The sequence below is a fragment of the Mobula birostris genome, chromosome 2 (genome assembly GCF_030028105.1).
Source record: "Mobula birostris isolate sMobBir1 chromosome 2, sMobBir1.hap1, whole genome shotgun sequence".
Taxonomy (NCBI): domain Eukaryota; kingdom Metazoa; phylum Chordata; class Chondrichthyes; order Myliobatiformes; family Myliobatidae; genus Mobula; species Mobula birostris.
This window is the reverse complement of record NC_092371.1, coordinates 168,396,947-168,411,411: the sequence shown is the minus strand read 5'-3', so window position 1 is coordinate 168,411,411 and position 14,465 is coordinate 168,396,947. Positions and strand designations below refer to the sequence as shown.

Here is a 14,465-nt window from a genome sequence, read left to right as displayed (position 1 = left end):
GAAACACAAGAGATTCCACAGACACTGGAAATCCAGAATAACATACAAAAAGTACTGGAGGAACTCAGCAGGCCAGGCAGTGTCTACGGGAAAAGTACAGTCAACCTTTCAGGCCAAGACCCTTCATCAGGACTGGAGAGGAAAAGGGCAGAAGCCAGACTAAGAAGGTAGGAGAAAAAATAGAGAAATTAACTTTATTTGTCAGATGTACATTGAAACATACAGTGAAGTGTGTCGTTTGCATCAACTGTCAACACAGTCCAAGATGTGAAGCAGGCAGCCTGCAAACATTGCCATCCTTCCGGTGCCAATATGGCAAGCCCACAACTAACCCTAACTTGTACATCCTTGGGAGGAAGGAGGCCTAAGCACTTGGAAGAAACCCATGGGGATGCAGGGAGAACGTAGAAACTCCTTGTAGACAGTAGCAGAATTGAACCCAGGTCGCAGGCATTACACTAAGCACCACACTACTGTCCCACCCACACGCTACCATGCTGCTCAGGGGAAGAGTACAAGCTGGCATGTGACAGACAGGTGATACCAGAGGAGGGTAAAGGTGGGTGGGGGGGAGGAGGGGGATTGAAGTAAGAAACCAAAAAGGGATTAGATGGAAGAGATAAAGGACTGAAGAAAGAAGAATCCAATAAACTCCAAAGTAAATTAATTATTGGGGTACCTATATGTCACTATTTACTACCTTGAGGTTCATTTTCTTGCAGGCATTCACAGGAAAATAAAGAACTACAAGAGAACTAAATTGAATGGGTGTGAGTTACTGTGCCTGACATTCAGGACCAAGTACATTCCCACCCCCCCCCCCCCAAAAGACACTGATCAACCCGCTGAGTCCAAAATCAAAATCAAAATAAAATTTATTATCAAGGTACCCTGAGATACATTTTCTTGCGAGCATTTACAGGAAAACAAAGAAATACAATTATGAACAACTACACCCAAACAGAGACTAACAAACAACCACTGTGCAAAAAGAAGGCAAATTGTACAAATTTAAAAAGAATACCAAGATCATAAGTTCTAGACTTTATGAAAGTGAGTCTGCAGGTTCTGGAATCTGTTGAGAAGAGTGCAGTTATCCACACCGGTTCAGGGGCCTGATGGTTGTAGGGTAACAGCTACTTCTGAACCTGATGTTGTGGGTCTAAGGCTCCTGTACCTCCTTCTCGATGGCAGTAGCAAGAAGAGAGCAGGGGCTGGACGGTGGGGACCTCGATGAAGGATGCTGCTTTCTAGTGGCAACGCTCCTTGTAAATGTGCTCACTGGTGGTGAGTGATGGACCTTAATAGGAGAGGACAGTGGACCATAGAAAAAAGCGAAGGAGGACAGGAACCAAAGGGAGGTGATGGGCAGGTGAGGAGAAGAGAAGGGGGGTGAGATGATAACCAGAATGGGGAATAGAAAAAGGGGGAAGATGAGGGTCAGAAATTAGCAGATGTTGGAGAAATCGATGTTCATGCTGTCAGGTTGGAGGCTACCCAGACAAAATAGGAAGCGTTTACTCCTGCAGCCTGAGTGTGGCCTCATCATGGCAGTAGAGAAAGCCATAGGCAGCCATGTTAGAATGGGAATGGGAATGGGAGGTCAAATTGAAATGTTTATATGACAGAAGAGTATGTGTCCGCTAAGGCTCCTCACCCTGATGCCTGGTTGTAGGGTCCACAAAGGCACCACTGTAAAAAGGTCACACATCCAGTTTTGTCATCCCACACACACTTGGCAACATTCCCTCTTTGTTATTTAGTACTCTAAACAGACGAAAAACCATGGTGAGATCTCACTGAATGCTCTGCTGCTATTTATAGACTTCCATAATCAGCGCCCCTGCCATCTACTATCGAAACTGCAATTAGAAAGTGATACTTAGTGAAGCTGGAATTCCCCAAAAATTCTTTCACTGAAATACTTCACAGAAGGATGTTTGGCATTCTTCAAATAATCTTGTTGTGTAGGTAGCAAATAACTCGGAATTTCCTTACCTCAAAAAGGTGATGGAGGCTAGCATGTTGTAGGTATTCTGTTGTCAGGGAGAGACACAGCACAGAAACAGGACCTTTGACTCATCGTGTCCACACAAGCATCTGACACTATTTTATACACAGTCCTATACCCAAACCCATCAGAATCAGGTTTGTTATCACTGACATACGTCATGGGCAGCACAGCAACATAGCAGCTAGCGTAAAACCATCACAGCACCAGTGACCCGGGTTCAAATCGCACTGCTGTCTGTCAGGAGATTGTATTTTCTCCCCATGGCTTCATCTGGGTGCTCCGGTATGTTTCCTCCCATATTCCAAAGACGTACAGGTTAGTAGGGTAATTGGCCACATGGGTGTAGTAGGGCTACATGGGCTTGTGGACTGGCAGGGCCTGCATTGTGCTGTATCTCAAAATAAAATAAATAAAATGTGTTGTGTTGTTTTGTGGCAATGGTACAATGCAGTAAATAATAATTACTGTAAGGTACAGTAAGAAATATTTAAAACAAATAAGTAGTGCAAAAGTGACATAGTGTTCATGGTCCATTCAGAAATTCAATGGTGGAGAGGAAAAAGCTGTTCCAAAAACACTGAGTGTATGTCCCCGGGCTCCTGTACCTCCTCCTTGATGGCAGTAATGAGAAGAGGGCATGTCCTGGGTGGTGAGGTCCTTCATGATGGATGTCAACTTATTGAGGCCTCACCATTTTTACACCAATCCTATACCCAACCCATTTCTTTCTCCTCACTTTTCTGTCAACCTCCCCTAGATTCTGCCGCTAATCTACGTACCAGGGGCAATTTTCAGCGGCCAATGAACTTGCCAACCTGCCTGTTTTTGGGACATGGGAGGAAACTGGAGGACCCTGAAGCAACATGTGGACATTGGGAAAATGTCCAACCTGCATAAAGACAGCAGTCGAGGTCAGAATCAAACTCAGGTGGCTGGAGCTGTGGAGAAACTCCACCTGGCTGCGCCAATCTGCTGTTCATGAAGAAATGTAGGTAAGTTCATGAAACATTGGGGATTTAAGTGTCTGGGGACAGGCAAAGAAGAGGAGTTGAGATCTGGGGCAGATCAGTCATGAACATATAAAATGGCAGGCAGACTTGAGAGGTGGAGTAGGTGCCCCTGCTCTTATTTTCTTGAGTCCTTATACCAATATCTTTAATATTTTAGGTACTTGAAGGTAATATTGGAATGATAAAGCACTGCAGCATAGAATCAGACTCTTCAGCACATTTAGACAATGCCAGCCTGATCTTCTACCTAGTACCATTGCCCTGTACCAAACCATAGCCCTCCATACCTCTCCTATCCATGTACCTATCTAGAGTTCTCTTCAATATCATAATTGAACCCAAAATACTGCTACTACTACTACTACTACGTCGACTCAGGCCTAGGGGGCAGGTCAGGTCAGGGCCTTGCCTTGCCACCGGTACCACGTAGCCCAGTACTACCTGTCTCGGGTCGGGTTGTCAGTGACAACCAGCACGCCCCTTGGTGCACTTCGGTTAACCAGGGAGGAGGGTGTGTAGGCACCCAGCAGGACTAAAAACAAAACCTGTCAAAGGGCGGATGAACTCTTCGTGAGTCAACGGCCACCTACTGTCTGTGTGAGGAGTGGCGCGCCACACAGTCTTTCGTTTTGCGCCTTGTAAGGCAGGAACCCAAAATCCACACTATCAATTCTGTCGGCAGCCTGTTCCACACTCGCACCAAGTTTTAAGTGAAGAAGTTCCCCCTAAAATTTCCCTTAAATATCTTACCTTTCACCCTAAACGTCTGAGTTCTAGTTCTAGTCTCATTCAACTTCACTGCAGTGCGACAGACAGAAAAGCTCTACAACAGGTAGTCGAAACTATTAACGCATCATCGGCACCAGCTTACATTAAGGACATATACACAGAAAAGTGCCAGGAATATCGTGAAGGATCCCACCCACTCTGCTCATGGTCTGTTTGTTATGAGGCTGCATAGCATCCACGCTAGGACCACTGAGCTCAAAAACAGTTACTTCTCTCAAGCAGTGAGGCTGATCAACACCTCCACCCAGTAACCCACCCCTCCACAACCCCCACCACCACTACTTGATCATTTCCTGTCACAGTCATCTTACGTACAGACACTCCTGTGCCTGGTACAGGTGTCCCCCACTTTTCGAACGTTCACTTTACAAAACCTCACTGTTATGAAAGACCTACATTAATACCCTGTTTTCGCTTTCAGAGTGTTTTCACTGTTATATAAAAAAAATCAGCGCACGAAAAAATCAGCGTGCGATAAAAGGCAGCGCGCGCCCTGAGCAGCCACTCTCCCCCGGATTTTCGCCAGCATTGCTTAAACACGAGCCTGTGAGCAGCTGTTTGCAAGATGAGTTCTAAGGTATCGGAAAAGCCTGAAAGAGCTCGTAAGGGTATTATACTTAGCGTAAAACTAGACATAATTAAGAGTTTTGATCGTGGTGAATGAAGTAAGGACAAAGTGAGTTTGGCTTGTGGAAGCTGACGAACATGATATTGAAGAGGTTTTGGCATCCCATGACCAAGAACTGACAGATGAAGAGCTGATGCAATTGGAAGGAAAAAGGATAACAATCAAAACCAAATGAGTAATGATAAAGTACAACTTTAATTTTGAAAGGGTATGTTGGTTTAGGAGATATTTGCAGGATGGTTTGAGTCCTTACAAAGAACTGTGTGATAGAAAAATGCACGAGGCTCAGCAGTCAAGCAAGCCTTCCACATCAGCCACAGCAGATGACGAACCTCGACCTTCGACATCGAGGCGGGCAGAGATAGGAGAAGATGAGCTGCCTGCTCTAATGGAAACAGACGATGACGAGATGACACCCCAGTGTCCCACCACCCCAACCTCCAGGTCGCGGACAGATACCGATTCGTGGAAAATGCAGCAGTAGCCGGGGGGCACACAGCACATCTTCAAGAAAAAATCCGAAATAAACATGCTAATTAGTTAGGTGCCGCCCCACACGTAAATGTCGGCCCAGATCAGAGACGACGCAATCAGAAATCGACACTGATCTGAGCCGACAATTACGTGTCGGGCGGCACCTAATTAATTAGCTTGTTTATTTTGGCTTTTTTCTTAAAGATGTGCTGTGTGCCTCCCTGATACTGCTGCATTCCTGCATGCTTCGCGGCAATGTATCGCTCGGCAGCCCGGAGGGTGGGGGCCACTGCACCACCCCAATCTGCAACGACTCAGCCTAACACACCATCATCAGTGTGCTTGGCGCTGTCCCGATTCCCATAAGTGATACTACACTGTACATACATTATTTCTACTTTATATCAGCTGTGTATTTTTATGTGTTATTTGGTATGATTTGGCAGCTTCATAGCTTAAAGGTTACTGGAGAGAGTGTTCTTGCCAACAGCGCTTGCGTGAGATTTTCTGCCGACGGTGCTTGCATGAGATTTTCGCTACAGAGAACAGTTCAGTAATGATTGTGGAAAAGTATTTCTACTTTATATAGGCTGTGTATTTATCATATCGTTTCTGCTTTTACTATATGTTACTGTTATTTTAGGTTTGATGTGTTATTTGGCATGATTTGGTAGGTTATTTTTGGGTCTGCGAATGCTCACAAAATTTTCCCATATAAATAAATGGTAATTGCTTCTTCGCTTTACGACATTCCAGCTTACGAACCGTTTCATCGGAATGCTGTACCTTCAGATGGCGGGGGAAACCTGTATCACTTTTTGGACACAAATCAGTCGATGTACAAACTATCTTATATCATTATATATACTCTGTTCTTTATCTTATTGTGTGTGTGATTTTTGTGCTGCATCAGATCAAGAGTAACAATTATTTTGTTCTCCTTTACACTTGTGTACTGGGATGACATTAAACAATCTTGAACCTTGAAGAAAGTCTTAATGGAGGAAGTGGCCCACTGTTAGGGAGGCAAACACAGAGCTTAGAAGTGGAAGGAATAACGCCAGTAATGGGGCTCAGAAACTTGGGCATGATCAGTAGACCAGAGAGGTGGGGGAAGGTGAAGGAGTCTGCAGTGAAACTAAAATGCCTCAAGAATATCACACAGGTCTAGCAGATTGAGTCTATGTAGGGGAAGGATAGCCACAGACATTTTCAAATCTAGGAACTTAGCATATCTGCCACAGGATAATGAAAGCACAAAATACAGAACTGAAATCAGCCAAAAGTGACAGTTTTAGCTGAAGCTTCTGCTTTTCTCAACGTAGCACCCTCACTGATTTAGTTTGTCAACCTCTGCCTTGATATCTTCACTCAATTCAGGAATGTTTCCACAACCTACGGACTCACTTTCAAGGACTCTACAACTCGTTCTCAGTATTATCTATTTACTTATTTATTACCTATGTTTTGTTTTTTTGAAGTTTGTCTTTTTTTGCATATTAGTTGTCAGTTTTTGTGTGTAGTTTTTCATTGATTCTATAATTTTCCTTTGTTCTACTGTGAATGCCTACAAGAAAATGAATCTCAAGGTGGTATATGGTGGCATAAACTCAAGGTACACCTGCTCATTAATACAAATATCTAATCAGCCAATCATATGGCAGCAACTCAATGCATAAAAGCACGCAGCCATGGTCAAGAGGTTCAGATGTTCTTTACTCTTCCACCTATTGCCTCCAGCTTCTAACTTCATTCCCTCCGTCCCTCCCACCCACCTTCCCCCTCAGCTGGTCTCACCTATCACCTGCCAGCTTATACTCCTTCCCCACCTTCTTATTCTAGGTTTTACTCCCCCCTTCTTTCCAGTCCTGGTAAGGCCCTCGGCCTGAAACGTCCACAGTTTATTCCCCTCCATAGATGCTGCATGAGTTGCTGAGTTCCTCCAGCATTTTTGGAGTGTTTCTTAAGATCCCCAGCATCTGCAGAATCTCTTGTTTATGACTATTCCAAGACAACTGATGAGTCTGAGTCAGTTGTGTCTATGAACCATCAACACTTCACCCTGTTTATGTGATACTTCCTCTTCTTAAAGGTCACTTCCAGCTATTAATGACTGGTTTCAGAAACAGTTATTTAACACTGGGTCCACCAAACTTATTTTTTATTTTTCCTCATGGTCTAAAGAAATAAGAGTCTTTTTCCTTTCCTATCTCTTAATTTCACTTTTGCTAGCTCATACCACAACACACAGATTGACAACAGATTTATGGGTCTGTTACATCGAGTGGTTTTCTTGGCAAAACATTCTCGACACCAAACTTCCCTTTTAACACTCAGTCATTGGCTCAAAGGAGGCTTTGGCTCAAGAGAGGTGCTGGCTCGGGGTAAGCTTCTGTTAAGGTTCCTTTTTCTCTCTCTTACTGTACCTAGTGTAGTCAGTGGCTGTTGTGTGTTCTTCATGGGAGTCCTGGGAAACCCAGAGTCTCCCAGGGAACTACATCTGCTTCAGCTCCCTGAAGACCGTGTTAGGGACCTAGAGCAGCAGCTGGATGACCTCCAGCTTGTGCAGCAGGAGAGTGAGGAGACGATCGATCAGAGTTACGGGGAAGTAGTCACCCCAAAGTTGCAGGAGGTGGGTAGCTGGGTAACTGTCAGGAGAAATAGAAATGTGAATAGGCAGCTGGCACAGAACACTCCAGTGGCCATTCCCCTTTATAATAAGTATGCCGTTTTGGATACTGTTGTGGGGGCTGACCTCCCAGAGGAATGCCACAGAGACCGGGTTACTGGCACTGAGCATGGGTCCATGGTGCAGAAGGGAGAGAGGGAGAAGAGGGGAGCAGTAGTGACAGGGACTCAATAGCCGGGAACAGACAGGAGATTCTGTGGACATGAATGGGACGCTCTCCCAGGTGCCAGGATTATGGACATCTCAGGTATTTTGGAGGGGGAGGGAGAGCAGCCAGATGTCTTGGTATATATTGGTACCAATGGCATAGGAAGGAAAAGCAAAGAAGTCCTGAAGCGAGAATTTAGAGAGCTAGGCAGAAAACTGAGAAGCAGGACTTCCAGGGTAGTAATTTCTGGATTGCAGCCTGTGGCACGTGCCAGTGAGGTAGAAACAGGATGATTTGGCATATTAATGCATAGCTCAGAAGCTGGTGCAGAGGGCAGGGCTTTAGGTTCTTGGATAATTGGGATCTCTTTTTAGGGGAGGTATGACCTATTCCAAAGTGACAGGTTGCACCTAAGCCCAAGGGGAACCAATATTTCCGCGGGCAGGTTTGTTAGAGCTGTTGGGAAGGGTTTAAACTAATTTGGCGGGTGGTGGAAACGGGAGTGAAGGGACTCAGGATAGGATAGATGGTAAAAAAAAAAGTAAAGATAGCATGCAGTCAGACCGTCAGGAAGGGCAGGCAGATAGGACATAATTGCAGCCAGCTGCATGAGTATCAGTGTTTTAGGGATGCAGAATCAAAAAGGTTAAATCTCAATGCATGGGGTACAAGAAATAAGGTGGATGATTTTGCTGCATTATTACAGATTGTCAGGTATGATGTTGTGGCCATTACTGAATCATGGCTGAAGGATGGTTGTAGTTGGGAGCTGAACATCCAAGGTTACACATTGTACCGGAGGGATAGGAAGGTAGGCAGAGGGGGTGGCGTGACTCTGCTGGTAAAGAATTGCATCAAATCAGTAGAAAGATGTGACATAAGATCAGAAGATGTTAAATCCTTGTGAGTTGAGTTAAGAAACTGCAAGGGTAAAAGGACCCTGATGGCAGTTATATACAGGCTTCCTGGGATGTGGACCACAGATTGCAAAAGGAATGGAAAAGACAAGTTGAAAGGGCAATATTATGATAGTCATGGGAGATTTCAACATGCAGGTCAATTGGAAAAATCAGGTTGGAAATGGACCTCAAGAGAGTGAGTTTGTTGATTGCCTATGAGATAGCTTTTTAGAGCAGTTTGTCTTTGAGCCTACTAGGGGATCAGCTATACTGAATTGGGCATTATGTAATAAACAGGAGGTGATTAAGGAGCTTAAGGTAAAAGAACCCTTAAAGGCATGATCATAATATGATTGAATTCAACCTGAAATTTGATAGGGAGAAAGTAAAGTCTGATGCAGCAGCATCTCAGTGGGAAAAAGGAAATTACAGTGGCATGAGAGGAGTTGGCCAAAGTAAACTGGAAGGAGTTGCTGGCAGGGATGACATCAGAGCAGCAATGGTGCAAGTTTCCAGGAAAAATGAGGAAGGTGCAGGGTAGGTGTATTTCAAAAACAAAGAAACACTCAAATGGCAAAATAGTACAACTGTGGCTGACAAGGGAAGTCAAAGCTGATATGAAAGCAAAGAAGAAAACATACAACAAAGCAAAAATTAGTGGTAAAACAGAGGAACTTTTAAAAACCTACGGAGAGCAACTACAAGAATCATTACAAGGGGAAAAGATGAAATATGAAAGCAAGCTAACAAACAATATCAAAGTTGATAGGAAAAGCTTTTTCAAGTGTGTAAAAAATAAAAGAGAGATGAGAGTGGATATAGGACCACTAGAAAATGAGGCAAGAGAAATAATAACAGGGGACAAAGAGATGGCAGATAAACTAAATAAGTATTTTACATAAGTCTTCACTGTGGAAGATACTAGCAGTGTGCCAGGTGTTGAAGGGTGTGAAGGAAGAGAAATGAGTCCAGTTACTATTACAAGGGAGAAGGCGTTCAAAAAGCTGAAAGACCCAAGGGTACAAAGTCACCCGGACCAGATGAACTGTACCCTAGGGTTTTGAAAGGGGTAGCATTAGAGATTGGGAAGGCATTACTAATGATCTTTCAAAAATCATTGGACTCTGGCATGGTGCCAGTGGACTGAAAAATTGCAAATGTCAGTCCACTCTTTAAGAAAGGAGGAAGGCAGCAGAAAGGAAATTATAGACCAGATAGCCTGACCTCAGTGGTTGGGAAGATGTTAGAGTCACTTGTTGAGGATGAGGTGATGGAGTACTTGGTGACAGAGGACAAGATACTACAAAGTCAGCATGGTTTCCTTAAGGGAAAATCCTGCCTGATGAACCTGTTGGAATTCTTTGAGGAGATTACAAGTAGGATAGATTAAGGGGATTCAGTGGATGGTGTATATTTGGACTTTCGGAGGAGGTTCACAAGGATGATTCCAGGAATGAAAGGGTTATCATACAAGGAACGTTTGATGGTCTGGGTCTGTACTTGCTGGAATTTAGAACGATGATGGGGAACCTCACTGAAACCTTTCGAATGGTGAAAGGCCTAGACAGAGTAGATGCAGAAAGGATGTTTCCCAAGGTGGGCACTGCCTCAGGATAGAGGAGAGTCCATTTAAAACAGAAGTGTGGAGACATTTCTTTAGACAAAGGGTGGTAAATTTGTGGAATTTATTACCATGGGCAGCTGTGGAGGCCAGGTCGCTGGGTGTATTTAACGCAGAGATTGATAGGTTTTTGATTGGACACGGCATCAAAGGTTATGGGGAGAAGGCTAAGGAGTGGGGTTGAAGAGGGGAAAAAAGGATCAGCCATGATTGAATGGTGGAGTAAACTCAATGGGACAAATGGCCTAATTCTGCTCCTATGTCTTACGGTCTTATGGTCATTTTGAGAGAAAGGTCAACCATTTTTGCTCTACTGTCACGGCAGCTGCACTGTGCTGGTGTGTTTTGTGTCCATCCAGTGTATGTGCTCCAGTAAGCTCTGGAGAGGTGTTTGAACTCTCTACTCCCTGGTAGAGGGATGGGTGCAACTCATTTGAGGGAAGGGTGCAACTCATTTGAACAATCACTAACACAAGAGATTCTGCAGATGCTGGAAATCTTGACCAACACACACAAAATCCTTCTGGAACTCAGCAGGTCAGGAAGCAACAATGGAGGGGACCCTTCACCCAAAATGACAACTGTCCATTTCCCTCCACAGATGCCGCTTGATCGGATGAGTTCCTCTGGCAGCTCGTTTTGCTTTGATTCCAGCATTACAGCCTTGTATGTCCCCGGCATTGGCAGAAAATCGTCATTCAAATGAAAAGTTAGAGAGCAGCTCACCTGCCTCTCAAATAAGTGATCCCATAAACTAAATAAAGGGGTCCTGTCCCTAAGCCTCTCAACATGAATGTGTAGGTGATATCTTGGCTTCTGGGATTCCTGCTTTAATATGGCGATCACACGCCGGGAGGTGTATAGGGCTCTGGATGTCCTGGGGACATTGCCTGAACACAATCTTTCACCTTTGAAGTATGGGCTCATTTGGCTCTATGTTTGTGTGCCCCCATTTACCTCAGGTCTTACCTCTCTGTTCACCTTCACCTCTCCTATCTTAACTTTACAGTGCCTGTCAGTCAAACATATTTGCAGGGCCCAGAGAGGAGAGGCATGGGCCATACAGCATAGAAACAGCCTTCAGCCAAGCTCATCCATGCTGGCAAATCTGACCTACTCCATTTGCCCGCATTTGGCCCTCATAAGATTGTAAAACCTAGGGACAGAATTCTGTGATTTGGTCCAAGAAGCTTACTCCACCACTCAATCATGGCAGACTTATTTTCCCTCTCAACCCCATTCTGCTTCCTTCTCCCCGTAACTGACACCCTCACTAACCATGACCTCATCATCCTCTGCTTATACCCAGTGACGTGGCCCCCACAGCTGTCCACGGCAATGAATTCTACAGGCACACCACCCTTTGGCTAAAGAAATTCCTCATCAGTTCTGTTCTAAAGGAATGTCCTTGTATTCTGAGGCTGTGTCCTCTTGTCCCAGACTCTCCCACTGTTTGAAACATATCTCCTTAACCACTCTATTTAGGCCTTTCAATATTCAGTAGGTTTCAAGGAGATCCCTCTTCATTCTTCTAAACTCCAGCAAATACAGGCCCTGAGCCATCAAAGTCTTCTCATAGATTAACCCTTTCATTCCCAATATCATTCTTGTAAACCTCCGCTGGACCCTCTCCAATGCCAGCACATTCTTCTTTACATATGGGGACCAAAAGTTCTTATAATCCTCCACAGTTGTGGACTAACCAACATTTTATAAAGCCTCAGCATTACATCCTTGCCTTTATATTCTAATCCTCTTGAAATTAATGCTAATATTGCATTGCCTTCCTCACCACCGACTCAACCTGCTCTAGGACTCTCAAGTCCCCTTGCACTTCCAATTTCTGAATTTGCTCCACATTTAGAAAATATTCATGTCATTGTTGTACCAGACCTAACTATTTTCTCTGGTAGATACAAGTGATCTCAAACGCTGGAGTCTGGAGCAATCCACAGATGGTGGAGGAACTCAGTGGGTCAGGCAGCCTCTGTGGGTGAGAAATGGCCAGTTGAAGGGTCTCCATCCAGTTATTGACTATCTATTTCCTCCCATAGATGCAGCCAGACTGGATTAGTTCCTCCAGCAACTTAAAACATAGAACATAGAATAGTACAGCACAGTACAGGCCCTTTGGCCCACAATGTTGTGCCGACCCTCAAACCCTGCCTCCCATATAAGCCCCCACCTTAGATTCCTCCATATACCTGTCTAGTAGTCTCTTAAACTTCACTAGTGTATCTGCCTCCACCACTGACTCAGGCAGTGCATTCCACGCACCAACCACTCTTTGAGTAAAAAACCTTCCTCTAATATCCCCATTGAACTTCCCACCCCTTGCCTTAAAGCCATGTTCTCTTGTATTGAGCAGTGGTGCCCTGGGGAAGAGGTGCTGGCTATCCACTCTATCTATTCTTCTTATTATCTTGTACACCTCTATCATGTCTCCTCTCATCCTCCTTCTCTCCAAAGAGTAAAGCCCTAGCTCCCTTAATCTCTGATCATAATGCATACTTTCTAAACCAGGCAGCAGCCTGGTAAATCTCCTCTGTACCCTTTCCAATGCTTCCACATCCTTCCTATAGTGAGGTGACCAGAACTGGACACAGTACTCCAAGTGTGGCCTAACCAGAGTTTTGTGTATTACTTTCTCTGGCAACCTGTTCCAATATACACACCACCATCTCTATAAAGAAGCTGCCCCTCAGGGCTCCTGTAAGTCTTTCCCTTCTCCTTGCACCTTCACCCTCTAGATTTTGGTCCCCTATCCCTGACAAAAAAGGTGATGGTCACCCTGTCTATGCCCCTCATGATCTTATACACCTCAATAAAGTCACCCCTCAGACTCCTACACCCCAAGAAACAAAGTCCTAACAAGCCCAACTTCTTCCTATAGCTCAAGCCCTTGAGTCCTGGCAACATCCTGGTAAATCTTCTTTGCACTCCTTCTCTTCTCCTTGCCTGTCCATTACCTTCCTCTGGTCCCCCTCCTCCTTCTCTTCCTTCCATGGTCCACTGTCCTCCTATCAGTCTCCTCCATCTTCAGCCCTCGATCCCTTCTGCATATCTCCTCCCAGCTTCCTACTTCATCACCCCTCCCTCCTTCTCCCTCGCCTATCACCTAAATATCGCTCACAAAATGCTGAAGGAACTCAGCAAGTCAGGCAGCATCTACAGAGAGCAACAACAGTCAATGTTTCAGACCAAGATCCTTCCTCACCTGTCACCTGCCCGCTTGTACTCCTCCTCCCCCAACCTCTTATTTTGGCTTCTGTCCCCTTCCTTTCCAGTCCCCCAGTCCTGATGAAGGGTCTCCGAATGTTTATTCCCCGCCATAGATGCTGCCTGATCTGCTGAGTTTGTGTTTCTTTCCAGCTTAATGATGTCTTTTCTATAAAAGGGCAACTAAAAAGGAGAAGTAAATAAAAATACTTATTTTACCTACTCCACTGTAGGAACGCAGTGGGACAACTGGGTCTCTTTCGTCGACGATAACAAAAAGGTAATCAGGCTGTACTCACCTTGGTGAAGTATAGATTCATCAAGGTTAAACTGAAGAACTGAAGACAAACAGGGAAGCAGTAAAGGAGCCAGAAGGAGAAGGGGTCGAGCGAGCTGATTTGCGCAGAGTCCCGGAAATAAAACGAGAAGAGAACGGTCCTCAGAGCAGCCCAGATCAGGCAGAGAAACAGGAACACCGTCTGGTAGCTCAGTCTCTTGTGCCGATAGTGTAGAATCAGCAGGAGCTGGACATAGACGAACGCGAAGAGCAGCGAGTAAAAGACAGTGTAGGCGATGGTCAGCCCCAGCTTCACGGAGGAGGGGATGGCTGGAGACAGGGTGGGAAAGAGCCGCGCCTCGCCTCCTGCGTCCATCCCTTTACCCGGAGCCCGTGGCTTCGTGAAGCCATCGGAGTTCCTGCGTTTCAACTGCACGATACAACTTCCTGCTCCTGGCTGCAGACGGGCAGGAGGAAGCACATGACCACTCACCCCGTGTGAGAGGCTCTGGCCGCGCCCGCGTAACACTCGCGCCTTCAGCGGCGAGAACGGAACGCGGACCAACCCGGTGGGGCAGACGTACCCGTGGAGGGAAGAGGGCAAGTCGAAACCCTTCACCTGCAGCGTGGATTGAATGGGCTGCTGCCGTCAGAACGGTGGTACAGGAGCCTCAGGACTCGCACCACCAGGTTCAGG

General features: G+C 45.4%; 1 protein-coding gene across 1 annotated transcript in view; it reads right to left on the bottom strand.

The window, feature by feature from the left end:
- LOC140193905 (G protein-coupled receptor 137Ba-like) overlaps positions 1-14,194 on the bottom strand; it is a 48,033-nt gene extending 33,839 nt beyond the window's left edge. The window contains 2 exon segments of the mRNA XM_072251058.1: positions 13,791-14,150; positions 14,153-14,194. Coding sequence (XP_072107159.1) covers positions 13,791-14,150; positions 14,153-14,179 — 387 coding nt within the window. The 5' untranslated portion in view covers positions 14,180-14,194.
- Between the last annotated feature and the right edge of the window lie 271 nt (positions 14,195-14,465).